At 42.5% G+C, this 27686-nt stretch overlaps 1 protein-coding gene across 2 annotated transcripts in view; it reads left to right on the top strand.

Moving 5' to 3' along the window:
* The window catches only part of BTBD9 (BTB domain containing 9), a 304691-nt gene that overhangs the window by 178887 nt on the left and 98118 nt on the right, over positions 1-27686 (top strand). For both annotated transcript variants that reach the window (XM_045010651.1, XM_045010650.1), the window contains exon 8: positions 22734-22923. In XM_045010651.1, the coding sequence (XP_044866586.1) occupies positions 22734-22923 (190 nt within the window). The remainder of the gene's footprint in view (positions 1-22733; positions 22924-27686) is intronic.

Genomic DNA, 27686 nt, shown 5'->3' with positions numbered 1-27686 from the left:
GCTCTAGTTAGAACACTCTTGAGAAAGAGGAGATGCCTGTTCAAATCCTTTCACCTCCTCTCACCCTATCAAGCCGAAGGGGTGGAAATTCAGTCTGGTTCTCGCACTTTTCAGCTAAGTGCTCTAATCACTGAACTAGACGTTATAAGGAGGTTGCTGCTGCTGCCTCCAGTGTTTTTTGTGAAGTTAGGCATGTGCCTAACTCATTCTCACAAGAAACTGCTTAGCTGCCTAAGCTGCCAGACTCCAGAAGAGGGGTTCCTGGTTGTGGATCACTAGCGAGATAGGCATCATCCTGCAGCCTGCAGCTAGGTGCCTAACTCTGTTAGAGGGGAGGGGCTTAGGACACCTCTCTTGTCGGCAGCTCCCATTGGCTATCTTAGGCATCTCCCCACCTAGCATGCTGGCTTATGTGCATTGCATTCTTAGGCACTCATCTCTCCCTGTTCATTGCATAAGAGCCTAGGCATCTGACTCAGGAATTTTAAATTTCTGTGTTGTTTTTCTAGTCACCTAAAAGTTAGGTGCCCTGATACTCAGCATTGCAATGCCTAAATCCCTGTGTGGATCCAGGCCTTTGTGATGCCACTGGGAGGGCTGGCACAGGATTTAGCTCTTTCTGTGCTGCTTAATGAAGATCTTTCGCTTAGTGCCTCCCACTTTTCTAAGTGATATTGCAGTGTTCAAGTAACTCAGAGAGCGAAGGACCCCACAAGAACAGTTCTAGAACTGTATGAGGGCACTAAGGCTAAAAGTGGATAGTTTAGAAAAGAATTTGGTTACATATAGCACCTTGCATTCTCAAAAAACGTTCAGAAGCAATGTGTTATGGCTTGTCTAGGGGGGGCACAGAGGAATATTTGGGAGGGGGGGTACAGCTGGGGCCTGGGCCAGCCCCCACAGGGGCAGGGAGGGAGCGCCACCCAGCTCCGCTCCTGGCTTAGCCCCGGCTGCTGGCCCCACACCCGGGGCCCCAGCTGTCAACCTTGGCTCCACTCCCTCCCCTTGCCCCCAGCTGTGACCCCAGCCTCAGCCCCCGTACCTCTGCCCACGTGGCCCCGCTCCTAGCCCTGGCTCTGGAAGTCGGGGGGGAAGGGCAGATAGGGGTAATGAGGGCGCGAGGTAAAAAGTTTGGGGACCATTGGTCTAGACCAGAGGTGAGCAAACTATGGCCCACAGGACTGTCCTGCCCAGCCCCTCAGCTCCTGGCCAGGGAGGCTAGCCCCCCAGCCCCTCCCCCGCCATCCCCCCCTCCTCCACAGCCTCAGTGCACCACACTGCCAGCCCTCTGGTCCAGCATTCCTGCCGGGCAGCATGGCTCCAGCCGGGCGGCAGGACTGTGAGCTCCTGCTGCTCTGAGCAGCGTGGTAAGGGGGCGGGGAGGTTGGATAAGTGGCAGGGAGTCCCGGCGGGCAGTCACGGGACAGGGAGCAGTTGGATGGGGCGGAGGTTCTGGCAGGGGGTCAGGAAGCGGCTGGATAGGCGTGGGAGTCCCGGGGGGGCCTGTCAGGGGGAGAGGCAGTTAGGGGATGGGGAACAGGGGGTTGGATGGGGGAGGGTCCCAGGGGGCAGTTAGGAGCAGGGGTCCCTGGAGGGGGCAGTCAGGGGACAAGGAGCAGGGAGGGTTGGATGGGTTGGGGGTTCTGAGGGGGACAGTCAGGGGGCGGGAAGTGGGGAGCACAGCCTTCCCTACCTGGCCCTCCTTATAGTTTCGCAACCCCGGTGTGGCCCTTGGGCCAAAAAGTTTGCCCACCCCTGGTCTAAGCAAACAGTTTGTGCATGGTAATCTGGGGTGTAAATATACAGCGCATTAGCCTGCCCTTCACTAACTGTCTGTGTGGACCCTGCCACCATGTTACGTTTCCTAGTGAACACTGACCTCCTGTTTCAATGTGGAGTAGCTCAAAGTGCACTAGGGAACTTTTAGGGCATGATAGCAGTGTCCACATGGACAATTAGTGTGCGGCAGACTAGTGCATTGTGGATTTACACCCCAGCTTGATGTGCACTGTTTATTTAGATTAGCTATTAGATACAGTTACTGCATTGACTGGGTAGACAGTGTGGCAGCCATTAAATACTAAATAAGAGATTACAATGCAATCATTATAAGAGCCTGTTTTACTAAGAAAATGCATGTTGGCTAGTCCATCAGGGGGACACAGCCATTTTAGGAAGAGCTGTGTGACCTTTAACAACTTCCTGGACAATTGCCAGGGATCATACAAAAGGGTCCTCTTATTTAAAGCATCAATCAAAGGAATAACAAAAATTTGGATCAGTGAGAGGCTTTTTGGGGTTCTCATGCAACGGCATATAGTCTGTTATTTAATCTCTTTATTAGACTTATTCAATTGGATCAGGTAGCTATCCATACAGGGAGGAACATTTGTCAGACATATTATTTTCAAGTGTGTAGTGTCTACATAATAGCCATCGCTGTAAAGTGGAGATTAGGAGCCTGGCAAACAAGTAATAAAAGTGAAGTGTAATTTCATGTAGTAGATTGATAATAGCAATTTTATGTCACTGTGTTTTACATACAACATTTTCATGTCAAAACCATTAGCTCCCAACGTATGACATTTAAAAGTTAATGTGAGAAGAGAGATGTAAAATAGGTACTGTAAGCAATATCCAAAAAGCTTTAATGGCAGTTGTCTAGCAGTTTTAAGGGAAAGCTAGATAGAATTGCTCTTTCTAGCACTGCTTGTTTTAGTGCCAATTTACAATTCATTGTCCTGATAAACAAGATAAGTAATATAAATGAATGAGATCCTGTGAAATTGTTCCCCAATGCAGATGTTTGGGCAGAGGTTTAATTTTCCTTATAGCATGTTGTTAGTCTGTAAGTGCATACGTTTGTTAAACAGCCCAACATACATCCTTATAGAATTGACATAAATATTTTGCTTAACAAGAACATAAAATTTTAAAAAGAGACAGTGATTACTTTAATGAATTTCACCATCAAAAATTTTGAACAGCATTAAGTCTGAGACTTTATTTAGAAATTTAAAGCAAAATATACCAGTGTCTTAGCAAATGACAGAGCTATTAGTTTGGATGCAGAGTCAGGACGCTGGGATGTGAAGACCTTGCTAGAGCTCTTTAACTATCCAGTGACCAGGATCTACTACAAAGGGTCAGGAGCTTCCTTATATATTTGTTGTCTTTTCTTGTCTTGGAGCTTGCTTTTGCCCTTCTCTGCTTTGGAGTGAAGAGAATTTGATTACCTAAACTCAGTCCCAGGCGACAATAGTCAGTGTTATTATATCCCTGCTGTACTAGACACATAGACTTTAAGGCCAGAAGGGACCATCATGATCAGCTACTCTGACTTCCTGCACACTGCAGGCCACAGAACCATGCCCACCCACTCCTGTAACAGACCCCTAACCTCTGGCTGAGTTACTGAAATCCTCAAATCTGGCATTATTGGCATCTTCTGCTTAGGGAATGTCAGGGACCATGCAAGCATGGGGGTATGAGCAACCTCTCGCCTTACCTTGAGGTCTGGTCCAGGTCATTGGGAGTACAATCTGAAAAGTCTATATTATATGTTGTTGTACTTATCTCTGGCTTTTCAGCTCTGTCTCAATTTATCGGCCTATCTACTTCTACATAACATACCAGGGGAAAACGGTGAATAATGGGTAAAGAGCAGGAGATGGATATAAAAAATAGAATGCCCTTGGTTACCCTCTGGGGAATGCTATTCAGAACTTATGAATCATTGCGAACCCTCATTTGCAGACCATTCTGTACCTTATGAGAAATTGTTTTAAAGAAAAAAGGAAGGAAAGAAAGAAATGGAATAAATAATCATTCACTTGTCTTTTGCTCAATGGCAGTTATTTAAAAAAATCATTTAAGCATATAGCAAAGGGAAAACAGCCAAATCAATTTCCTAGTAATGCAGTTCAGCTTTGTGAAATATTACTCTCTCCCCCATATTGAAGCAGTGAGAGGGGCTGCTTTCTTGTCCAGTTTAATGTCAGATCAACACAAAGCTATCGTATCTTGTTCCCGCTCCCCTTTTTAAAGGTTAGCTTTTTTTCAAAGTTGAACAGGTTTTCCCAGCAACATCTGTCAGCTTTGCACTAAGCATACCCTTAGGAAATTATGAAAATTTTAGGAGTATCTAAATACTGCTGGGGATTTTTTTCCCTCTACAGTAAAGAACAGCCACATGCCCAGTTTTATTTACTCCTGTCCATTTCTCTGTAGATCTAAAGATCTATTCCCTTGATTTAGGTTTTCTTTCTTCCCTGTTTCCAGTGCTGCAGCAAACAATGCTCATTTCCTAAATTTTTCTGAAGCAATTGCTGTGTCTGAAAGCAGGCTGCAGGTAGGTCCTCATGTTTAATGAAAGAGCTCTATAGCCACTATGGTGTTAGTTAAAAGTCTGTTTTCTTCTAATGACTTTTTTTTTAATGGAAATATACCTATCTCATAGAACTGGAAGGGACCCTGAAAGGTCATTGAGTCCAGCCCCCTGCCTTCTTGCCATCTACAGCAAATAATTTGTCAGACCTTGGGTTTTCAATATTTAAAGGTGGGAAGGACTGTTGTCAATTTTAAAAGTCAGCATTATTTAGTGGCTTGAGCACAGGACTGAGAGCCAGGATCTCCTGAATTCTAATCCCAATTCTGCCATTTACTCACTGAGTAACATTAGAGAAATATCTTAATCTTTCTGTGTCTTTCTTCTTGTGAAATGGGGCAAATGACACTGTAGAGGGGTTTGGCTGGGGCTCGTCCCTCTCCGGGGCGGCGGGGAACCACACCGCCTCAGTACTTCCTTTCAGTTGTGATGGGGAATTAGCCTGGCCGTGGGGGTCTCGCGCCACGGCAGTAGTAGAGGCAAAACATAACAGTTACTCACACCTGGTCAGCGGATAGTAGTGAGTCATGGGCTCAGGTCCTCAGAGAGGAGCTGAGCAACTGTTATATAATGAGCAAGCCCAGGCCCTGGGTCAGGGTGGGGCAGCAAAGAGTCAATGGCTCAGGGCCTCAGGCAGGGGCTGAGCAAACAGGTAAACAGCAGGCCCAGGGTCCTGGCTCCCAAGGGCCTGCGAGAGGGGGAGACTGCCACCCACAAGTTGGGTGGCGGGGAGACACAGGCCCACCCACTCCACTGCGTCCCAGCCTAGGGCCCTAGCAGCGGCAGAAGGCCTGCTGCTGTGTCAGTGGGAATCCTGGCCGCAACACACTGACATAGGCTCAGGCAGTGCTGCAGCCAGACTGGAGTCGGCTGTCCCAGGCTACTTCCTAACATCCCCTTGGATGGTGTCCTCCAAGGGGTCAAGCATCATGGGCTCCTCTGAGTAACTTGCGAGGGACAGGCTTGACAGCTTCTCCGGGATCTGGTCGGCATCAGCTGGTCTGGCCAGTCCTCGGGTTGGCCTCCGATTGCCGGTGTCTCCCAGTCAGGAGCTAGGCCACAGGCATCTGGCCTCTCTAGTGGCTTTTCTTCTAGTGAGCTCTGGGGTTGGGCTTTTATACTCCCTGTCCTGCGTTTTGACCTCTGGGGAGGGATAGCTCAGCACTGTTTGAGCATTGGCTTGCTAAACCCAGAGTTGTGAGTTCAATCCTTGAGGGGGCCATTTAGGAATCAGGGGAAAAATCAGTACTTGGTCCTGCTAGTGAAGGTAGGGGGCTGAATTTGATGACCTTTCAGGATCCCTTCCAGCTCTATGAGATAGGTATATCTCCATATATTATTATTAAGCGGTGGGCCAGCTTTGAGAACCACTGATCTAGTTTACATAGATATAGACTCAGATGTAAAGAAGGGACCATCACGATCATCTAGTCCAGGGGTCTCAAACTCCTGGCCCACGGGCCATCTGCGGCCCGTGAGTCTCCCCATTGTGGCCCACGGGGCTCCAGCAGTTTTGGGGCCAGGTCTCTCCCTTGGCCCCACCTGCTGCCCCCGGGCACTTCCCCCTCAGGGGCCCCAGCAGATCAGTGGAGCTGAGCAGCGTCTGCCTGCTCGCTCCAGCGGCTGCCGGCCCCTCCCTGCAGCCCAGGGGTGGGGCTGTGCCTCCATGCGCTGCCCCCGCCCTAAGCGCCCCTGGGGCCAATGGGATGCTGCGGGGGCAGTGCCTGGGGGCAGAAAGGGCGAGGAGGCCCCCCGACACCCTCTGCCTTGGAGCCCCAGGTAAGCACCGCACCCTTGACCCCCTCCCAGAGCCTGCACCTCCACCCCCACCTGCCCCCAAACTCCCTTCCAGAGCCTGCACTCCTTTCCCATACACCCCCTCCCACCTCCAAACTCCCTCCCAGAGCCTGCACACCATCCCCAGGCCTCCCAGCCCACAAACTCCCTCCCAGAGCCTGCACCCCTCCCTCTTCCCACATACCCCTTCCTGCCCCCAAACTCCCTCCCAGTAACTGCACCATCCCCCCTCTTCCTTCCAGAGCCTGCAACCCCACCCCCTCCTCCTGCACCCCCACCCCCTGCCCCAGCCCAGAGCCTGCACCCAGCTCCCAAACTCCCTCCCAGAGTCTGCACCCAGTCCCCACACCCCTTTCCACCTCCAAACTCCCTCTCAGTGCCTGCACCCCCTCCCCAAACCTTCCCCAGCCTCCAAACTCCCTCCCAGAGCCTGCACCCCGGACCTCCTCCCCAACCCAAACTCCCTCCCAGAGCCCAACCTCTCACCCCTTCTGCACCCAAACTCCCTCCCAGAGCCTGCACCCCAATCCCCTACCCCAGACCTCCTCCCGCACTCAAACTCCATCCCGGAGCCTTAGGCTGGTGGGGGGTGGAGTTTTGGGGGGGCGGGTTCTGGGCAGCATGAGTGACATTGGCCCACTGGGAGGATTTGAGGACTGGCACTGGCCCTAAGGTAAATTGAGTTTGAGATTCCTGATCTAGTCCGACCTCCTGGACATTGTAGGCCACAGAACTTCACCCACCCACTCCTATAATAGACTCCTAACTTCTGGCTGAGTTACTGAAGTCCTCAAATCATCATTTAAAGACTTCCAGTTACAGAGAGTCCACCATTTACTGTACTTTAAACCTGCCAAGTGACCCATGCCACAGAGGAAGGCAAAAACTGCCTAGGGTCTTTGCCAGTCTGACCTGAGAGAAAATTCCTTCCAGACCCAAAATATGGCTGTCAGTTGGACCCTGAGCATGTTGGCAAGGCCCAATATTCTTTGTAGTACTTCTTTATAGTAACTCAGAACCCTCCACATGTAGTGTCCCAGCACTGGCCGTTGGGAATATTTGCTACTAGCAGTCACAGCTCAGCTACATGCCATTCTAGGCAGTCTCATAATACCATCTGCTCCACTAACTTTTCAAACTCAGTCTTGAAGCCAATTAGGTTTTTTGTTTCCACTGCTTCCCTTGGAAGGCTGTTCCAGAACTTCATTCCTCTGATGGGTAGAAACCTTTATCTAATTTCAAGCCTAAACTTGTTGATGGCCACTTTAAATCCATTGGTTCTTGTGTCAACATTGGCCCTCAACGTAAATAACTCCTCTCCCTCCCTGGTATTTATCCCTCTATTGTATTTATAGAGAGCAATCATATCTCCCCTCAGCCTTTGTTTAGGCTAAACAAGCCAAGCCCTTTGAGTCTCTTCTCATAAGGTTGGTTCTCCATCCCTCTGATCACCCTAGTAACCCATCTCTTCACCTGCTCCAGTTTGAATTCATCTTTCTTGAACATGGGAGAGCAGAATTGCCCACTGTATTCCAGATGAGGTCTCACCAGTGCCTTGTATAATGGTACTAACACTTCCCTGTCTCTACTGGAAATACTTCACCTGATGCATCCTAGGATTGAATTAACCTTTTTTCTTGACTGCATCATATTGGTGACGCATAGTCATCCTGTGATCAACCAATACACCCAAGTCTTTCTCATCCTCTGTCACTTCCAACTGATAAGTCCCCGGCTTATAGAAAAAAAAATTGTTGTTAGTCCCTAAGTGCACCTTGCGCTTTGCCCTATTAAATTTCGTCCAGTTTCTGTTACTCCAGTTTTCAAGGTCATCAGGATCTTGTATGAAATTCTGGTCCTCCTCCATATTGGCAGTATCTCCCAACTTTGTGTCCACAAATTTTATTAGCACATTTTCATTAATAACCTTGGCACAAAAAGTGGCAATGTTGAATAAGATTGGTCCCAAGACTGATCCCTGATGAACTCCATTAGTAACCTCCCTCTAGCCTGACAGTTCACCTTTCAGTATGACACTTTGTAGTCTCCCCTTAAACAGTTCCTTATCCACCTTTCAATTCTCATATTAATCCCCATCTTCTCCAATTTAATTAATAATTTCTCATGTGAAACCGTATCAAATGCCTTACTTAGATCCAGATGGATTAGATCTACTGCATTTCCTTTGTCTAAACAATCAGTTATATTCTCAGAGAAAAAGATCAGGTTGAACTGGCATGATCTACCTCTTATAAAACCATGTTGTATTTTATCCCAATTACCATTGACCTGTATATCCTTAACTTAGGGTGACCAGATAGAAAATGTGAAAAATGGGGACATGGGGTGCGGGGTAATAGGTGCTTATATAAGAAAAAGCCCTGAATATCAGGACTGTGCCTATAAAATCTGGACATCTGGTCACCCTACCTTTTTTCTCTTGCAAAATGTGTTCCAAGACCTTGCATACAACTGAGGTCAAACTAACAGGCCTGTAGCTTCCCAGATCACTATTTTCCCATTCTTAAAAATAGATACTCCATTAGTAATTCTCCAGTCATACGGTACGACCCCCGAGTTTATTAATTCATTAAAAATTCTTGCTCTTGGGCTTGCAATTTCATATACCAGTTCCTATAATATTCATGGACGGAGACTATCCGGGGCCCCCAATCTGGTCCCATTATGCTGTTTGAATTTGACTTCCACCTTAGATGTGGTAATTTTCTACTTCCATATCCACATTTCCATTAGCCATCCTGCCACTATCACTAAGCTCCTCATTACAGTTATTAAAAACTGAGGCAAAGTATTTGTTTAGGTGTTGGGTCACGCCTAGATTATCTTTAATCACCCCATTCTTGGTGCTTAATGGGCCCATTTCTTCTTTCTTGTTTTCTTTTTATATGGCTATAGAACCTTTTATTATTTGTTTTAATTTCCTTTGCAAGGTCCAACTCTGCTTGACTTTGGCAATTCTCGCTTTTTCTTTACACTTTCTGACTTCCAAGGGGTAGCTTTCCTTACTGATCCATCTTATCTTCCATTCTTTGTAGGCCTTCTCTTAACCTGTTTGAGCTGCTTGCTCATCCAACTTGGTCTATAACTCTTCTGTCTGCATTTTTCCCCCTTGCCTGGGATGCAGGCCTCAGATAGTTTCTGCAACTTTGACTTAAAGTAATTCCGAGCTTTCTCCACATTCAGATCCATGAGTTCTTCAGTCTAGTCCAGTTCACTAATTCCCTTAATTTTTTAAAGTTTGCCCTTTTTGCAAACTTATTTTTGTTTATTCTTTCATTTAGTTTTAACTGAATTAACTCATTATCACTTGAGCCAAGGTTGTCCCCTACATCCAGCTCTTCTATGATGTTGCCACTACTAACAAATAACAAATCTAAAATGGCATCATCGCTTGTTGATTTGGTAATTGTTTGGTGAAAAAATCTGGCAGCTATCACATCCAGGGAAATCTACTACCATCTACTACCATGGTAGTAATCTACTACCATGATTAGTAGCCCTTGTCCTTCAATCTATATCTGGGAAATAAAAGTTTCTCATAATCACACAATTCCCAGTAGTATTTATTTCATTAAAAGCATCAGAGGTCTCCATCCATATCCCGATCAGATCCTGGGGCGTCTGTGACATACCTCAAGCACTTTCCTGGGGGAGCCTCTCTTCCCAAAAGTGATTTTGAATCTGTTTTATCCATTCTATCACTTCTCATTTCTTTACAGTCTACCTCATCATTAATATACAATGCTACTCCACCACCTTTACTTCTTTCGTTCCTGAACAGCACATAGCCTTCAATACCTGTACTCCAGTTATGACTACTATCCCACCATGTTTCTGTTATCCCTGTAATATCTGGTTTCATTTACTACATCAGTAGTTCTAGTTCCTCCCTGTGTTACCCAGGTTCCTTGCTCCTTCTTTCTTGGGACTAATACACCAGCTATCTCTGCCCACACTGGCACCTCACAGTAGAGACTGGCATAGTTGAGGAGCACACTGTGCTGAACTTTGCTCAAAGCAAGTGTAACCTTAATGGTGGTTGCAACATTTGTTCTCTCTTGGGTACACTTTCGTGTGTGGTTGCAAGGTGTGTTTCAGGTGTGCTTTAGAGACCACATCAGATTTCTCTTAGGAACAAGAGACAAGTTGATTGACACTAAAGTGATTTTTTAATTAATTCAGAAGCAGGCATAATTTGGGTGTTTACATTCCGGGACTGAAAGATGAAGCAGGCTAGAATGGCATATCACACCTCAATAGGGGTATGGCTGGATACAATGTGGACAGCACCCTGGCCTCTTTTGCACTGGCTATTACTGAGAAGTAAGTGTGTGTGTGGTGGAGAAATAGAGACTGCACCCTTTAAAAGGCTGTAATCCTTGCTGTTCCTGAGCACATTCTCCCAGTGTCCTGGATATATTCCATCTGCCACAACAGCCCTTAAGCAGAATTCCTCCAGAGACTGCTATCTGAGTGTTTTTTCTCTGCTCCCCACCCCCACCCCGTGGCTGCAGTTGCAGAAGCCACCATCTATCCCTACATATCTAGTTTTAGAAAACAAAACCTACACCTTCATTAGAATAAGACAAAAACCAAATCTGAACAAACAAATAGCTATATTGTTTTGTAGGGCTCATTAAAAGAAAAAATGCATCTGTATAGCAGAGGTTAAGTAGCAAGTATACTCTCCCCAGAGCTTTGCTGGCATCTTTGATTTTCATGCTCAAAAATGTTTTGGATGAATACAATATTATAAACTAGCATCAAACAAAAGCAACTATGTTAATGTCTTATGTACTGTGGTGTTGCAACAGGGGCCACACGTAGGAGCCCCCAACCAGAGCCTATTGTGCTGGGTGAAGTACAAACATATCATACAGTGCCTTCCTGAAGGAGCTTATGATCTTAATAGGGACCAGGTGCAACAGATGGGTATAAAACCCTGTTTGTGGGAGTCAGGAAGGACAGGGGTGACAGCAATAGGAACACAAGTTTTCATATATTAGTTAAATATACAGTCTGGATACTTAATGTTATTTATTTTTTAATAAATGAACAAGAAATGTTCATTTCATCTCAACTCAAAATACTGGTAAAAATCCCTATGTTTGCCAATTGGAAAAAGATTAAAGTAGTGTGCCCCAACATCATTTTAATTTTTTAACATAATAGGAAAGAGCAAAACTAGTTACAGCAGTAGCAACCCTAATTTCTTTTCTTTTCTTTGCCCTCAGCATTAAGTGTTTACATGTGTAGCTTGCCAGCGAGGACATTTTAACCTACTGTTAAATAGAGAGAAAATACAATTTTGCCACTGATATGAGGGAAGGTAAATGGGCAGTCTGAGAGGCAAAATTTAAAAAAAAAACCCAACTTTCCTCTAGTGTGATTGGATGTTGTTTGTTGTCCTTCCAGTCTGTGGGAGAAATAAAGTCATACAGTACTTTTAACTGAAATAATAGCTCTGCAATGGGTTGAAATGTATTCAGGTACTGTCTCTGAGAAACCCCTGCTAGCATTTGTATACCTTCTGGACTGATAGCAGCAGCACAGTTCTGTGGAATCTGAGTGATATGTTCTAGTAATTGAACTTTTTAGCCCCAAACCCCTGATTGTTGAGTTGAAAGGAAAGCCTAGATTTCATCAGAAACATGTCCAACAGATAAAGTCTGCAGTATCTTAAAGTGTGTTCTCTTATGAAAACAGATTACATAAAAATGGTACCTACTTACTTCTTGTATCTGCTTTCTCTGTGTAGAGGCGTATCTACTTATTTTATTAACTACATTATGTTTTTATTACTCTTGTTAGCCCTGAGAGCCAATAGGAAAATCAGGTGAATTATATCTATTCCTTCTTGTTCATCAACAAAATTGTTTGCTAATTACCAATCACTTACACCCATGCTAGCCAGTTGAAGGCATTGAAGGTGCACTGGTTTCACTGACGGTAGAACTTGGCCTGAACAGACTATTACTGATGGTGATGCCTGATATGGAAAGAACCCAGCTTTAGTCTCAGCTATGGAAGTCACTGAGATATAAATACGGAAATCCACAGTGTTACTTTTGCAAAGTCAGAACTGTACCTTAGGGACCAGTTTTTCCTACAGAAAACACTGGGTGTTAAAAATAGTTATTTAAAAAAAGAATACCTCCTAATAAAAAAGAAGGGGAAAATATACATATCTGACTGACATTTTTCTCCACCACTTTCTCTCATAGGTGGAAGGTAGCTAAATAATGTGTCAGTCTTATCTTTAAACATAGTTGGTATAGGTGGCCCTCAGCTCATGTCCTGGAAATAACGCTGCCGTTCAATATACTGGCAAGCTGTTGGTCACTCCATGCTGCAGCATAAGAACAGGGAACAGAAAAATCATTTTAGATAAGTATTTTCTTGCTGTTATCCACTGCCACAGTCATTTTTTACTCTGCTTACTGAATGTGCACACTTTGTTAACATGCATTCTTTGCATTCCATAACAGCAAATTAAATTTGTCTGAGCAAAATTGCTATGTGCACAGAAGGTGAAAAAAGTAATTCTCATCCATGTAGTCATTCCTCTTTTGCTTTCTCTTGCAGCTTGGGTTACTGTAATAGTTGGATAGCTGAAGCATAGAAAAAGAAAAACAGAAATAGATAGAAACTAGACTGTTGTTTTTGGCAGTGAATTTTTGTAAACAAAATGACACAAATTGAGGCAGAAATTCCAGTGGGAAAAAGGAAGAGAGCCGGAAGACTGAAAATACCACACAGAGCAGTGTCCCATCCAGATGGTGTTTTTAATAAATTTATCAGGCGGGTATGAAAGATGATAATGAACATTCAAAATGGGGAGTGGCAGACTCCCCTTGGGAGCAAAAACAGTATGGCACCTTCTGTGTGTTGCAGTTAGAATCACTGTTTAATTTACCACTGTAAAAAGGACCACAGTATTGCATTCAGTGTGTAATGAAACAGGTTTCTAGGCAATTATTGGGAAGTTCAGCTAGGCAAGGTAATAGTTTTTTAGGAGTTAGGCAGTTGTGGAGTAGATCAAAAATCATTCACTGTAACAGAGGGAGGGTAGGGCTTGGTGTGTAAATTTTTAAATAGAGTTGAGGTGTGCAGTGTTAAATTAATGTCTTGCATAGTTTACAAAGTATCTAGAAATGGTATATAAAGCCTCAAACCACAAACTGAAAGCATTATTGTCACACTGGCATTGCCCCCCTACCCCTTTTCTAACCCAAAGGTCAATAGTTTCACCCCTTAAACTGAAAGCAGCAGTCTATATGTTTTCTTAATTCCAAGGAAGTCTCCTCTGTCTGCAAGGCAAGGAGGGGAGAGAAGAGCCAAATAACATTCTTTTTTGGTGCCAGCACTTGCAGTTTTTACTGTCAGGAGAAGGGCAATTTCATGTCTGTCCACAGTAACACATTTTGAGTCCTTCCTATTGAAACATTTCCAGTGTTTGCCACAATTTTATTTATTTTACTTATAAATCAGAAATATGGTGAATGACTGTTTTCAGGCATGAAGGACCAGATGGTTTTTTGGTTATCATGTATGGCCACTTGGTAGCTTTTGATATGGCACATGAACAGAGGGTACTTGTTAGCTTTCTGTCATGGACCGTAGGGTTAGTGCAGTGGATTTCTGGCATAGGGATTGATTTTGTCTCAGCAGCGTATGGGGGGTTGTCTCAGCAATAAGAAAAGCCATATTCCCACTCCTTTTTACGAAAACCATGAGCAGCATAGTAAAAATGGGATTCTAGGGATGCTCTTCATTTAAAATTGATCTCAATGATTTTTTAGAGCTGTAGAGTTTCATGAGTAGGTCTCAAGTTTCACATGACTGTGTTACAACCATTTTCAAACAATGCAGTAGTTTAAAAGCACATTATAGAAGCAGCAGTTGCAACTCTACAATTGTTTGTGTTCTGACATGGTCTTAAAATAGAGCATTAAATTCCTGTTTTTACCTCCTTATAGGTGGTCTTTCCATGTGAAATTAGTTTATTATGCTCTAAGAATTTTCTGAGTAGTTCTTCTTTGGTTTCTTTTCATAATTTTTTATATGAATTGTTTGAAATTGGTCTCCAGGAGAAATTTATTTTTCACCATTAGTCTTTTAGTCAACTGATATATTGGGGGGGAAAAAACACTATTAGCTACACAAAATTGGTAAAGTAATGAATTTTCAGTAGATCTAGAGCAGTGGGTAGTTTCAGAAAATAAATATTTAGCATTAAGGATAATATTTTGTCCTTACTCTTCATCAATGAAAGTTTGTCCTTCATCAGGGGCTGGCACATAAAATCTTCTATTTCAGATAAATTAATCATAGACTCATAGAAGATTAGGGTTGGAAGAGACCTCAGGAGGTCATTTAGTCCAATCCCCTGCTAAAAGCAGGATCAACCCCAACTAAATCATCCCAGCCAGGGCTTTGTCAAGCCAAGCCTTAAAAACCTCTAAGGCTGGAGATTCCACCATCTCCCTAGGTAACCCATTCCAGTGCTTCACCACCCTCCTAGTGAAATAGTTTTTCCTAATATCCAACCTACACCTCCCCCACTGCAACCTGAGACCATTGCTTCTTGTTCTGTCATCTGCCACCACTGAGAACAGCGTAGCTCCATCCTCTTTGGAACCCCCCTTTAGGTAGTTGAAGGTTGCTATCAAATCCCCCCCCCCTTTGCAAACTAAATAAGCCCAGTTCCCTCAACCTCTCCTAATAAGTCATGTGTCCCAGCCCCCTAATCATTTTCGTTGCCCTCCGCTGGACTCTCTCCAATTTGTCCACATCCTTTCTGTAGTGGGGGGCCCAAAACTGGATGCAAACCTCCAGATGTAGCCTCACCAATGCTGAATAGAGGGGAATAATCACATCCCTCGATCTGCTGGCAGTGCTCCTACCAATTTAGCCCAATATGCTGTTAGCCTTCTTGGCAACAAGGGCACACTGTTGACTCATATCCAGCTTCTCGTCCACTGTAATCCCCAGTCCTTTTCTGCAGAACTGCCACTTAGTCAGTCGGTCCTCAGCCTGTAGCAGTGCATGGGATTCTTCCGTCCTAAGTGCAGGATTCTGCACTTGTCCTTGCTGAACCTCATCAGATTTCTTTTGGCCCAATCCTCCAATTTGTCTAGGTCACTCTGGACCCTATCCCTACTCTCCAGCATATCTATCTCTCCCCCAAGCTTAGTGTCATCCGCGAACTTGCTGAGAGTGCAATCCATCCCATCATCCAGATCATTAATGAAGATGTTGAACAAAACTGGCCCCAGGACCGACTCCTGGGACACTCTGCTTGATATCGGCTGCCAACTAGAAATGGAGCCATTGATCACTACCCATTGAGTCTGACAATCTAGCCAACTTTCTGTCCACCTTATAGTCCATTCATCCAATCCATACTTTTACTTGCTGTCAAGAATACTGTGGGAGACCATATCAAAAGCTTTGCTAAAGTCAAGGTATATCAAGTCCACCTCTTTCCCCATATCCACAGAGCCAGTATCTCATCATAGAAGGCAATCAGGTTGGTCAGGCATGACTTGCCCTTGGTGAATCCATGTTGACTGTTCCTGATCACCTTCCTCTCCTCCAAGTGCTTCAAAATGGATTCCTTGAGGACCTACTCCATGATTTTTCCAGGGACTGAGGTGAAGCTGACCGGTCTGTAGTTCCCTGGATTCTCCTTCTTCCCTTGTTTAAAGATGGGCACTATATTTGCCTTTTTCCAATCATTCAGGACCTACTCCGATCGCCATGAGTTTTCAAAGATAATGGCGAATGGCTCTGCAATCACATCAGCCAGCTCCCTCAGCATCCTCGGATGCATTAGATTTGGACCGATGGACTTGTGCATGTCCAGCTTTTCTAAAAAGTCCTTTATCTGTTCTTTCACCTCCTCCCCATACTGTGCTGCCCAGTGCAGCAGTCTGGGATCTGGCCTTGTCTTTGAAGACCAAAGCAAAAAAAGCATTGAGTACTTCAGCCTTTTCCTCATCATCTGTCACTAGGTTGCCTCCCCCATTCAGTAAGGGTCCCACACTTTCCCTGACCACCTTCTTGTTGCTAACATACCTGTAGAAACCCTTCTTGTTACCCTTCACATCCCTTGCTAGCTGCAATTCCAATTTTGCTTTGGCCTTCCTGATTACACTCCTGGCATGCTTGAGCAATATTTTTATACTCCTCCCTAGTCATCTGTCCAAGTTTCCACTTCTTGTAAGCTTCCTTTTTGTGTTTAAGCTCACTGAAGATTTCTCTGTTAAGCCAAGCTGGTCACCTGCCATATTTGCTATTCTTTCTGCACATCAGATTGGTTTGTTCCTGAGCCCTCAGTAAGGCTTCCTTAAAATACAGCAAGCTCTCCTGGTCTACTTTACCCCTCATATTAGTCTCCCAGGGGATCCAGCCCATCAGTTCCCCGAGGGAGTCAAAGTCTGCTTTTCTGAAGTCCTGAGTCCATATTCTGCTGCTTTCCTTTCTTCTTTTTTGTCAGGATCCTGAAGTTGACCATCTCATGGTCACTGCCGCCCCGGTTGCCACCCACTTCTACTTCCCCTACCAATTCTTATCTGTTTGTGAGCAGCCAGTCAAGAGGATCATGGCTTCTACTTGGTTTCTCCAGCACTTGCACCAGGAAGTTGTCCCCAACTGTATTGCACTCCCAGTAGATGTCAGGGTGATTGAAGTCCTCCATGAGAACCAGAGCCTGTGATCTGAAAACTTCTGTTAGTTGTCCAAAGAAAGCTTCGTCTACCTCATCCTTCTGGTCTGGTGGTCTATAGCAGATGCCCACCACAACATCACCCTTGTTGCTCTCGCCTCTAAACTTAACCCAAAGACTCTCAACAAGCTTTTCTCCAGTTCCATACTGGAGCTTTGAGCAATCATACTGCTCTCTTACATACAGTTTAACTCCTCCACCTTTTCTCTCCCGCCTGTCCTTCCTGAACAGTTCATACCCATCCATGACAGTGCTCCAGTCATGTGAGTTACCCCACCAAGTCTCAGTTATTCCTATCACAGTTCCTTGACTGTGCCAGGACTTCCAGTTCTTCCTGCTTGTTTCCCAGGCTTTTTGTGTTCAGGTACCTAAGATAACTAGTTGATTGCCCTAGTTTCTCAGTATGAATCAGGAGGCCGCCCCTGTTGCACCCTCCTCCTTGTGTTTCCTTCCACTTCCCCACTTACCTTTGGACTTAGGTCACCGTCCCCCGGTGAACCTAGTTTAAAGCCCTCCTTGCCAGGTTAGCAAGCCTGCCTTTGAAGAGGCTCTTCCCTCTCCATTAGGTGGACCCCATCTCTTCCTAGCACTCCTTCTTCCTGGCACAACATCCCATGGTCAAAGAATCCAAAGCCCTCTCTCCAACACCACCTGCGTAACCACGCATTTACCTCCACAATTCGATGGTCCCTACCTGGGCCTTTTCCTTCAACAGGGAGGATGGATGAGAACACAACTTGCCCCTCAAACTCCTTTATCCTTCTTCCCAGAGCCACGTAGTCTGCAGTGACCCACTCCAGGTCATTCTTGGCAGTATCACTGTGGAGAAGTAGGAAGGGGCATCGGTCCGAGGGCTTGATCAGTCTTGGCAGACACTCTGTCGCATCCTGAATTCTAGCTCCAGGCAAGCAGCACACTTCTTGAGTCTCCCAGTCTGGATGGCAGATGGATGACTCCATCCCCCTTAGGAGGGAGTCCCGACCACCACCACCTGTCTCCTCCTCTTGAGAGTTGTGGTCATGGAACCCCCAATCCCTAGGACAAGGAGTGAATCTAACTTGCCCTTCTGAAGAGTAAATGAATATTAGAAGGCAGAAGGGAAAGGTGGAAGACGAGATTATGGGAGATCATGGTGAGGGCATATGAGTGGGATAGAAGACTAGATAAACTAAGGAGAAAGACAGAAAGGGGTGGGCAGGGAGGACCAGGTGAAAGGGAGACAGTTATAGGGGCAGGGGATGTAGAAGGACAGAATTAGAAGACAGTAAATTCAATCCCCCTTCCAGTAGCCAACAGGGAGGATTGCGTTAATGCATTTAAACTTGGCTTTTGAGCCTGAAATGATCCCACACTCATTGCGGGTGGGTACTTCTCGCTATAGGATATGTCTTCTGTGCAGAGTTTTTACTTCGGTTTTGCACTGACCCCTCCCCTCCTATCCACACACCAAACCCTCTCAGCCAAGTTTGGTGATGTTTTCAATCTGGGCTTGGTGGCTCATTAGAGGCTATAATTATAGCCCAAGTGAGGCTTTCACTCAGGCTGGTAACATGCCCACCTTGCAGAGCGGATGCAGGCTAAATCAGTTGAGTGCTGATAGTCATCCACTGCCTTCCCTTAATTCCCCTCACGTGCCCAGAAAAACAGACATGTCTCCCACGATTCATTGGGAAAGTATCATAGAGAAGCTGAGCTTGCAGCAGCGCAAAGTGCCATGGGATATGCCTCCCAAATATCCTATCAATATACATAGGTGTACACAGCACCAGTGAAGACACAGTAACTCAGTTGTGGCTTTGTAGCGTGGGTACTTAGGACCAGGTGCTGACCATCAATGTTAACACTGCAGTGAAGACATAGCCCTAGACTCAAAAAGAGGAAAGAAACAAACAATGTGATTTAAAAAAAATACATATGCATCTAGCAGTTTAATCCAATCTCATGAGTTTTGGGGGATCTGTTTCATGGTGTTTAAATGCTTGCATTTAGCAATACTGGGGGTTGCCCTTCCTCATACCCCCAACCACAATCCACACTTGCCACTTTGGGCTCTCCAGGTCCTGTTTATTGTTAAACAGTTGCTACATACATAATACACCTCACAAAAACCACAAAAGCAAGGAAATGAAAAGATAGTCAACCTCTACTCCTCTTCCCCAAGCTCACATCTTAGTACCACCACAGCTAAAATATGCTACAGATCACAAGCCACAATCTTAACTCTGTCTCCTTAGGGACACCAACTTTCCAGTACGCCCTATACAAAACACCCACAACTAACAATATTTGGAGCTGATAGTTTAGTGAAAGGAGTGTGCTGAAGGGAAAGTTGAGGGGAGTAGTCTGGCTGCGGTTGGAGGGGGTAATTTGGAAAAGGTGGCACTGAACAGGTGGCATTCCTAGTGGGGCAGAGTTAAGGTTGTGGGGTTATAATAGTTACACTAGTGGTCCAGTTCTAAAGGATCTTTTTCATTTGCTCATAACTTGGTTAAATTTTTACTCTTTGGGCTGAAATTTTACACATTTGTTCTTAGTTTTAGTGTGAGGAATGGGGATAGGTTGGGCTGAATTTTTGTTTTGAAGACTTGAGCAAAAATGATTCAACTGGTTTCAAGAATGAAGTAGTACTGTACACTTTTGCCATTATGAAACATTTCACCCTCTCCACCTTTTTAAATAGGTATAGAACTTCAGCATGAGCTGGTTTAAAAAAAAAAAAAGGAACTTGAATGGGACAATAGGTCATGGATGTGCCTTTTAGAGGTCTGAGAAAAGTCAGTTTTGCTTTGCTTTAGTTGTAAAAGTTAACAAAGTGTATTTTGTGTATATGCTCGTCCTTTCGATTATATATTATTGGCACTGCACATACGTATGTAAACAGATTAGAAATTTTCAGGCAGTACATGATCGCTGAACAGCTATTGTTTCTGCACAGGAATATGTAATAGTGTCAGGTGGAGATATTTTATTTTAAATGTGTATGTACATGTGGAATACAATTTGTGAGGGTACTTGTGGAATGAGGCAGGGATGTGAAGAAGCCCAGCATTTTTCCATACAATAGGTTTGTCTTCACTGTGTTTCCCCCTAAGCTGACCTCTCTTCACATACAAAAATATCTAGCTTGAGTTAAGTGGTGCTTTAAACTTGAGCTAGCTGGCCCCTCAGGAGGTGTGGGTTAAAACTGAGAGCTGCTGACAGTTGCTCTGTTCTGCTAATCTAAATACTCTGTGCAGCTTGAGTGCTGTTTTGTAGTGTGACCACTCTCAGTTGAGCTAGATTAACTCAAGAGGAGTTAATTCAAGTGTTGATAAGTTGAGCTAACACTACAGTGAAGACAGGACTAATATATGAAGATGAATATGGAAAGAGGCATGTCTCGTGCTGTATAATAAGTGAAGGTGCTTATGAAGGGATGCAGGATTATGGTGGCTCACAGAACATGTTAGATTGTGTGTAGCAAAACAGGGAAAGGGCCTTATAGCATGCAGTATATAAGGCAAGACATCATCTGTTATATACTGAGGCTCGCTCTATCTATCTATCTATCTATCTATCTATCTATCTATCTATCTATCTATCTATCGCTGAACAGTTGCTTTATTCACTGAGTAATATCTCATCTGCATATCAAAGGAGGCAGTGGCCCTGTCAAAAATAATATATTATCATATAATTAAACTGTCTATCATAATACATACATGCAAGTGGTCAAGGTTACGGTTCAACAAGCAACTTTAATTTTTACATTTCCAAACTTGAGAGCTTCATTTTGCAATCCAGGCATTCCTTTACCATAGTTTTTTGCATTTGAAGTGCTGTTAGATACAAATCTGAAAGGTTTAGCTGAAGAAAGAAGGAATATCTTAAAACTAGGGAGGTCAGACTAGATGATCGTAATGGTCCCTTCTGATCTTAAGTTCTATGATTCTATGACTCATGTGTCCACTGTTAAGAGGGCGCTGGACTTGAATAGTATATCTCTAATGAAGGGATTTCTGCCATCTTTATAAATGTAAAAGTGTATGTATTTGTCTCTTTACTGTCAAGATGAAGTTTAGTATCAGAGAGGTAGCCGTGTTAGTCTGGTTCTGTAAAAGCAGCAAAGAATCCTGTGGCACCTTATAGACTAACAGACGTTTTGCAGCATGAGCTTTCGTGGGTGAATGCCCACTTTGTCGGATGCAAGAGTGGAAATTTCCAGGGGCAGGTAAATATAAGCAAGCAAGAAGCAAGCTAGAGATAACGAGGTTAGATCAATCAGGGAGGATGAGGCCCTGTTCTAGCAGTTGAGGTGTGAAAACCAAGGGAGGAGAAACTGGTTCTGTAAATGAAGTTTGAAAACTTGACAGCAGCTTTTAGCCTAAATGAATTATAGAAAGGAACTAGTTAAGAAAGCACTTTACCTGCTTAAATGTTGCTTAAGGTAAATAATGGGGAATTCAAGAAATAAGAACTTTTTGTGAAAACACTTCGTAAAACACAGTGTACAAAAAAGCACTCCGTGCACACACAAGCCCACCCCATCCTTTCAACATGCTCTGAGAGGAGTTAAAAGCCTTCACATTATTATTGTTTTGATCTTTGGGGAAATTGCTTAAATGGCCTCTACCCATAAATAAACTATTACTGTAATGATCTGTGTTTGCTTTGGAAAGATGGGGAAGTTATTTCAGAAGGATGAAACAGATTGGAGTCCACTGAGTATGCAGTCCTAAACAGAACAGAATGAGTAGGAAAAGAACCAGTCCATGCAAAGGAACAATCTCTAATAAGATGTCTTTCCTGAATCAGAGGAAAATGCGCTTAATATTCAAACATTGTTTTATTCTGGCACAAATGAGTTTGTAAGCTTCCTAAACCTCTAAAAACATTACAGAAAATATTTTAATTCTAGCTTTTAGTTTGTCATAGAATTGCAGGCTAACCTTGATTATTTGAAACTCTCTATTATCATATCAGTCATCCATTCATTACATTGAAGGTTCCCTCAATTTTCTGAACTTATTCATGGTTGCTGTGACTTTCAAATAATTGCAGTTCTACTACATAAGAGAGAGGTATTTTATTAATATTTATAATTATTGTATTACCCAGGCCCCATATTCTCTGGTAAACTCTTTTACTTTGTGACAGCAGTGGTGCAGTGGCATTTTTGCAGTCACATATAAATGGACACATGATCCAAAATGAGTTGTGAATAAAAATCCATGTAAAAAGGAAAACAAAACTCTCATAATACTGCAACGCCACCCCCAGGAGGGAAAATAGCATCTTATCTCTTTTCCTCCACTCCCATTAAGTTAAGGTCTATATGGTCTCTGTTTTCCTCTCCTTGCCAAGAGACGTAACTACTTCTGTGCAGGATTTGATTTTTACTCCTACCTGTCTCTGCTTGATTGGTTGGGGAATGCTCCTGTTATTGGCATTCCATTCACTTTGCCTGAGCCTGGGCATGCTTGTCTAGGGGAAGCTATCAACAGGTCCTTTCACATCAACAGGAAAGGAAGCAGAATGTTACTGTCCCAACTGTGATATCCCAAATGTTAGTTATCCCTGAATGTTAGTTATCAATACTTATTTTGTCACACGACTACACTGGAATCAGTGCTGTAAAAATTGTACTGCTTCGGTTCAGAGAGCGCAATTGTTTTTAATTTATGCCATGAAACAGATGCATAGCTCCCTGTGTTAGCAATAATTCTATGCTTATTTTTTATTCTTCACCAGAAATAAAAATTGTTAAAACTGGAGATCTCATTTGCTGTCCATTTGCTCTCTTTGTGTTTTAATTCATAGTTCCCACTGAAAATGTTGCAACAATTGCAGACTGTGCCAGTGTGATTGAGGGTGTAAGTCGAAGTCGCAATGCCTTATTGAATGGAGATACAAAGAATTATGACTGGGATTCCGGGTACACGTGTCATCAGCTAGGCAGTGGTGCTATTGTGGTACAGCTAGCACAGCCATTCATGATTGGATCAATACGGTAAGGGGATTCTTCTTCTCTAAAGAACCGGTAACAATGAGGCTTCAGCAGCCTTACAGATAAAATTGCTTTCTTGTAAATCGACTCTGAAACATGCAGAATTTCCTGGTCAATAATTGTATCATTGGAGATATTTTAGTATTTATCCATTTGTTTTTTTAATTTTTGTTCCAATATAGCATAGTATGTTTAATTTCTCAACATCTATCAAATTTTATATCAAAATACAGTAATACAATATCAGAACAAAAGTAAAACTTACGTGATGTCAAATGACTGCCTTGTACATCTGTATGGATAGCACCAAAATACAAAAGTAAGATTTTAGAAAAGTTAAAAAAGAAAAAAAAGTCTACTGTATTAAAACAGAAAATTAGTTTCAACCTTGACTATGGAGCAGCTAGATGCTCTGTAATACACATTAGATAAAAATGAGAGCAGCAACTGAAGAAAGGAGAGAGTCATCTTACGATATGTCCACTCTTAGGGTATGTCTTCACTGCAGAGTTAGGATGGGTTCTGATGTCCTAGGCTAGAGAGCCTGAGCTCCAGTTCAAACCACTATGTCCATACTGCTATTTTTAGCACGCTAGTTCAAGCCCCACCAGCATGACTCTGTCTACCCGGGCTGGGAGGCTCGCTATTACCTACAGAGTAGACTTATCATATTGAACTGATTGTTTTCACACTAAGGGATTGTCTACATTTGAAAGTTAATTTGGATTAAAATAGGGTGGGAATTTAAAGTTCAATGGTTATTCCTGAATAACTCCATTATTTTGGAATAAGAGTACCTTGTTCCTGTTTCTTATTCCACTTTCAAAGTGGATTATGCTGAACTAGAACAAGGCTCTCTTATTCTGGAATAAGAGTGTATGCACATGGAGCTATCCCAGAATAGCTATTTGGAATAATTCAATATATAGACAAGCCCTAAGAAAATCAGGTAATGTTCTTGTATGTTGTCAGGAACTGCAGTTATATCTTATGTGACATGATGAAAAAGAAGAGAGGTTTCTGAATTTTCAGTGCTTGTGGATGAACTGGAAATCTGGCACCCTCAGAGGTTAGCAATAGCTGATCTACAAAGGCAGACATGTATTGCTAGAAACTAGATCTGTGCCCTCTCGCTATTAAGACAGGTACCTGGCTGATTAGCCAGTGAGATTCAAATGCGTTGCGACAATTGATTCTTTTTTTCTGTCTTTTTTAATTAAAATAAAATTTGAGACATTGATCAAACCTGAAGGAGAATATCAGTACAGGCACAAGGAAAAGGAAAAGGTCTGAGACTTAAGGATTTTCTCTTGTACCCTGTCCTCCTCTTATTCACATTATACACTAACTGTCTGTACATTTGCATTTTTTTAGAAGTGAGCTATTTTTGGATGAGTGCAGAATTGATTAACCACTTAGTTTAGTACTCCTGCACCTTATAAATTTCAATAAATATTTATTGTCCTCCTGATAAATTTGTGTTTTATAGTTTCAACTTGTAACTAAGTATTATGGCAGTTATAAAACTGAAGTTATCTGTGTAGGGGTTAGACACCCTGACAGGTTCTTAACCATAACATTTAGCAATTGCGATAATACTGCTATAGAAATTACACTGAATTTGAGTCCAGAGATGCTGCTGGTGGACATTGAATGAGCAATGATATTAAAGTCAGTATCTTTGTGCAGTGAACAATTCACACTCTTCAGTTTGGGCTTTTATATCCTCAACCAACTATCACAGCTTACATAGAAAAAGGAAAAATACAGTACTCAGAATGTCTTAGAAGTTGGTGATTGAGAAGTAATTACCTCATTTTCATACCAATTTAAAAACATTAAAATTTAAGAATAAAAAATCTGCAGAGGCCTGACAATATAAAAGATATGGGGACTAATCACTAATTTATATAATTTCTCAGTTTATAGTTCCTTTGCCTATCATCTTTCAATTGTCTAATCATTATATCCTTTTCAGTATTTTCAGTTTAGTGCAAGAAATTGACTATTTTCTGTAATTAAGCTCTGTGCCACCCTCTATTGTCTTCCAGCAGAACCAATTTTAATAATTCTCATTATTAAACAGTTTTAGAGGAATGGTAGCTTTTGGGACCAGAAAGTGATGGTTATATAATTGGTTTGTGTAATAGTGTAAATTAAAATATAAACTATATTATTCCATATTACAAAATTAATAGTCAGTTGTAATGAGAGTGAACTGTGAAAACATGGGGTCAGTTTCTCAACTCAGACTCTGCCAGCTTTTTGGTGCTGCAACAGAATAAACCAGATGGAAAGCTACTCAAAAGGGGCATCCAGGGATTCCTCTGAGAGAGGTGAATCCTTGAGTAGTGTAGAGTTAAAGAGGTAGTGCTACACCACCTATATCCCCTCCAATCTCCCCATCCCCTTTAAAAGACAAAAGAAACCACACTGCCTCCTCATAGACCAAACTAAAACCAGAAACATATGGGTTTAGCTTATGAAATTGCATTTGCTACTGCAGGAAAATTCACCAGCCCTAACAGCAGCCTCCAATGAAATGTCCATTCAGTCATCTTGGACAGCAGCATTTATTTCAGAGTTCATAAACCTCTTAACCTCTTGATGCATGTCCAGCATTTAACCTAACATCAGACTTTTTAAAACAAGTGTGAAAAAAATTACTCTCTCCCAAAGTAGTGCAAGGCAACCACAGACAAATGTTCAGTCTCAAATGCTGAAGAAGCAAAACACTGCCTTGGTCACTAGTGAAGTTGTCTTGTCCCTGAATAATATGACTATAAACATAGACTGTAGAGGTCCTTCTTTTGTCACCATTCTGCTACATCAGCATTACACTATTGCTGTCCGTTCTCATATTGTTTAGCTGCTATTGCTGTCTAGTAGCTTCCCATAGTGTGAATCCTGAAAGGTCAAAGGTGCTGCTATTATCAGGAGTCCCAGAATGAGGAACCAGAATTGAGTTAAGCTGAATTTAGTACAAAAATTCAGTCAGTTATGTTTCCCCTTCATTTAAACCTGCATTTTTTTTTAGCAAGATGGAGGATCCTCCTCAATCTTTGTCTATTCTTCTTTAGTTACCTCTCTCAAGGCACTTTGAGTGATCCCATTTTTCTAGCTGGGAGAGGAGGATCCTTCCAAAGTCCAGCAGCACTTCTCTTAGTTAGGCTATAGAGAGTCAATATAGAGTGAATTGCTCCTTCCTTGAGAAGCTGAGTTTGTTACTAGACCAATGGGCTGGGCCCTAAACTGTTGATTAGGAATGAAAACATGTTTTGAGTTTCATAATCATGACTATGTTCAGATTACATTGTAAATCCTAAGAGATCAAGAACAGCGATTTTTAAAAAGAGTAGTAGATGCTTGTAATCTACAGAAACTGGAAGGAACTCCATTAAAGTCATATTTCAGGGTTAGAAAGTATTACCATGGCAACTAAATTGTGTCTGTATGAAAACAGAAGGGCTGTTGAAACTCATATGCATTGGAAATGCAGAAGGTTAAACCTTTAGGAACCTGTTTTGTGCTTGTGATTTATTGCAGATTTAATTTATTTGTCTCCTTCAAATGATTGTTTATAAACTGAGAAGCACTTGACTCCCAGATATAAATATTTAGCAAGAAATTCTAATGAATATTACAAGCTTAGAAATATTTTCATAGTAATCAGCCATTGCAACAAAATACCTGTAAACATTTTAATTTTTTTTTTAAGAAGAAAATGAGTTTATTTATATCTTTTAGATTTTGGATAGGAAATACAAAATTATCATTTATGAAGTTTATCTAATAAAAAGTTAAGGCTCACACGTGGCAGATGATAATATACTTGAAGCAGATAGCTGATGAAGAACATAAAACATCCCTTTAGCCAGTTTCTGATACGCTGTTTTCTACTTGGACTGAAAATATCTTTTACATTTTCCCCTCTGATTGGTCCTTATCAATAACAAAAAAAAAGTTATTCCATGAGGAGCAGAAATGTAGTAAATTGTATATTTAACATGGCAAACACAATACAAGTGCCTTCCTATTTAGCTGCTAAAATTGTTTTTAGTAATGAAAGTGCTGCAGTATCAAAATCAGCTGAGTAGCTGTAACTCTAGTCTAGCAATCCTTGAATTGGAGGTTTTAATGATATTATAGTTCCATATTTGACTGATAACCCTATAGATTTTTTTCTACTGGTTTCCCAAAGGAGAAGAAGAGGCAACCCACAAATACATAATTTGTAATAGTGTATATGGTATTCACCTGCATCTTAATTTCTTTCTCATGTTAAAATAAATAGGCTTATTTTATACCTCTGTAAACATATATTAACTACTCGTCCCTCTTTAATAATAGTAATAGGCACAAATATGGTGCTTTTCATCTTCAAAGTACCTTCTAACATTAAAGGTTTTGTATTAATTTGTTAATGTTTTCTCTGTATTTCATCATCCCAAACACCTATTATACCAGTATTTCCAATTATCCCATGCAATTTTTGCTAATTATCACTTTCTTCCCTTACTGCTAATCTTCGATGCTTTCCTGATCCTGCAGTGAAGTCATAACTCCAAATACATGATGATATAAGCACAAAACAAGTGTGCAGGATTATGGCTCCTCTGCAGGATCCAGCAAAGGGACCTGGCTGGCTGCAGGAAAACCTATTCAAACACAAATAAATGCATTAACAGAAAGGGAGATTACAGAAACTGTAGGTAATTTAAGTGTCTTTCCATAAAAATATTCTGTTTATTAAAGCTTGCCCATTA

This window comes from Mauremys mutica, chromosome 3 (genome assembly GCF_020497125.1).
Source record: "Mauremys mutica isolate MM-2020 ecotype Southern chromosome 3, ASM2049712v1, whole genome shotgun sequence".
NCBI classification, from domain to species: Eukaryota; Metazoa; Chordata; order Testudines; family Geoemydidae; genus Mauremys; species Mauremys mutica.
The sequence above is the reverse complement of the archived record's forward strand: the minus strand, read 5'-3'. Positions and strand labels throughout refer to the sequence as shown.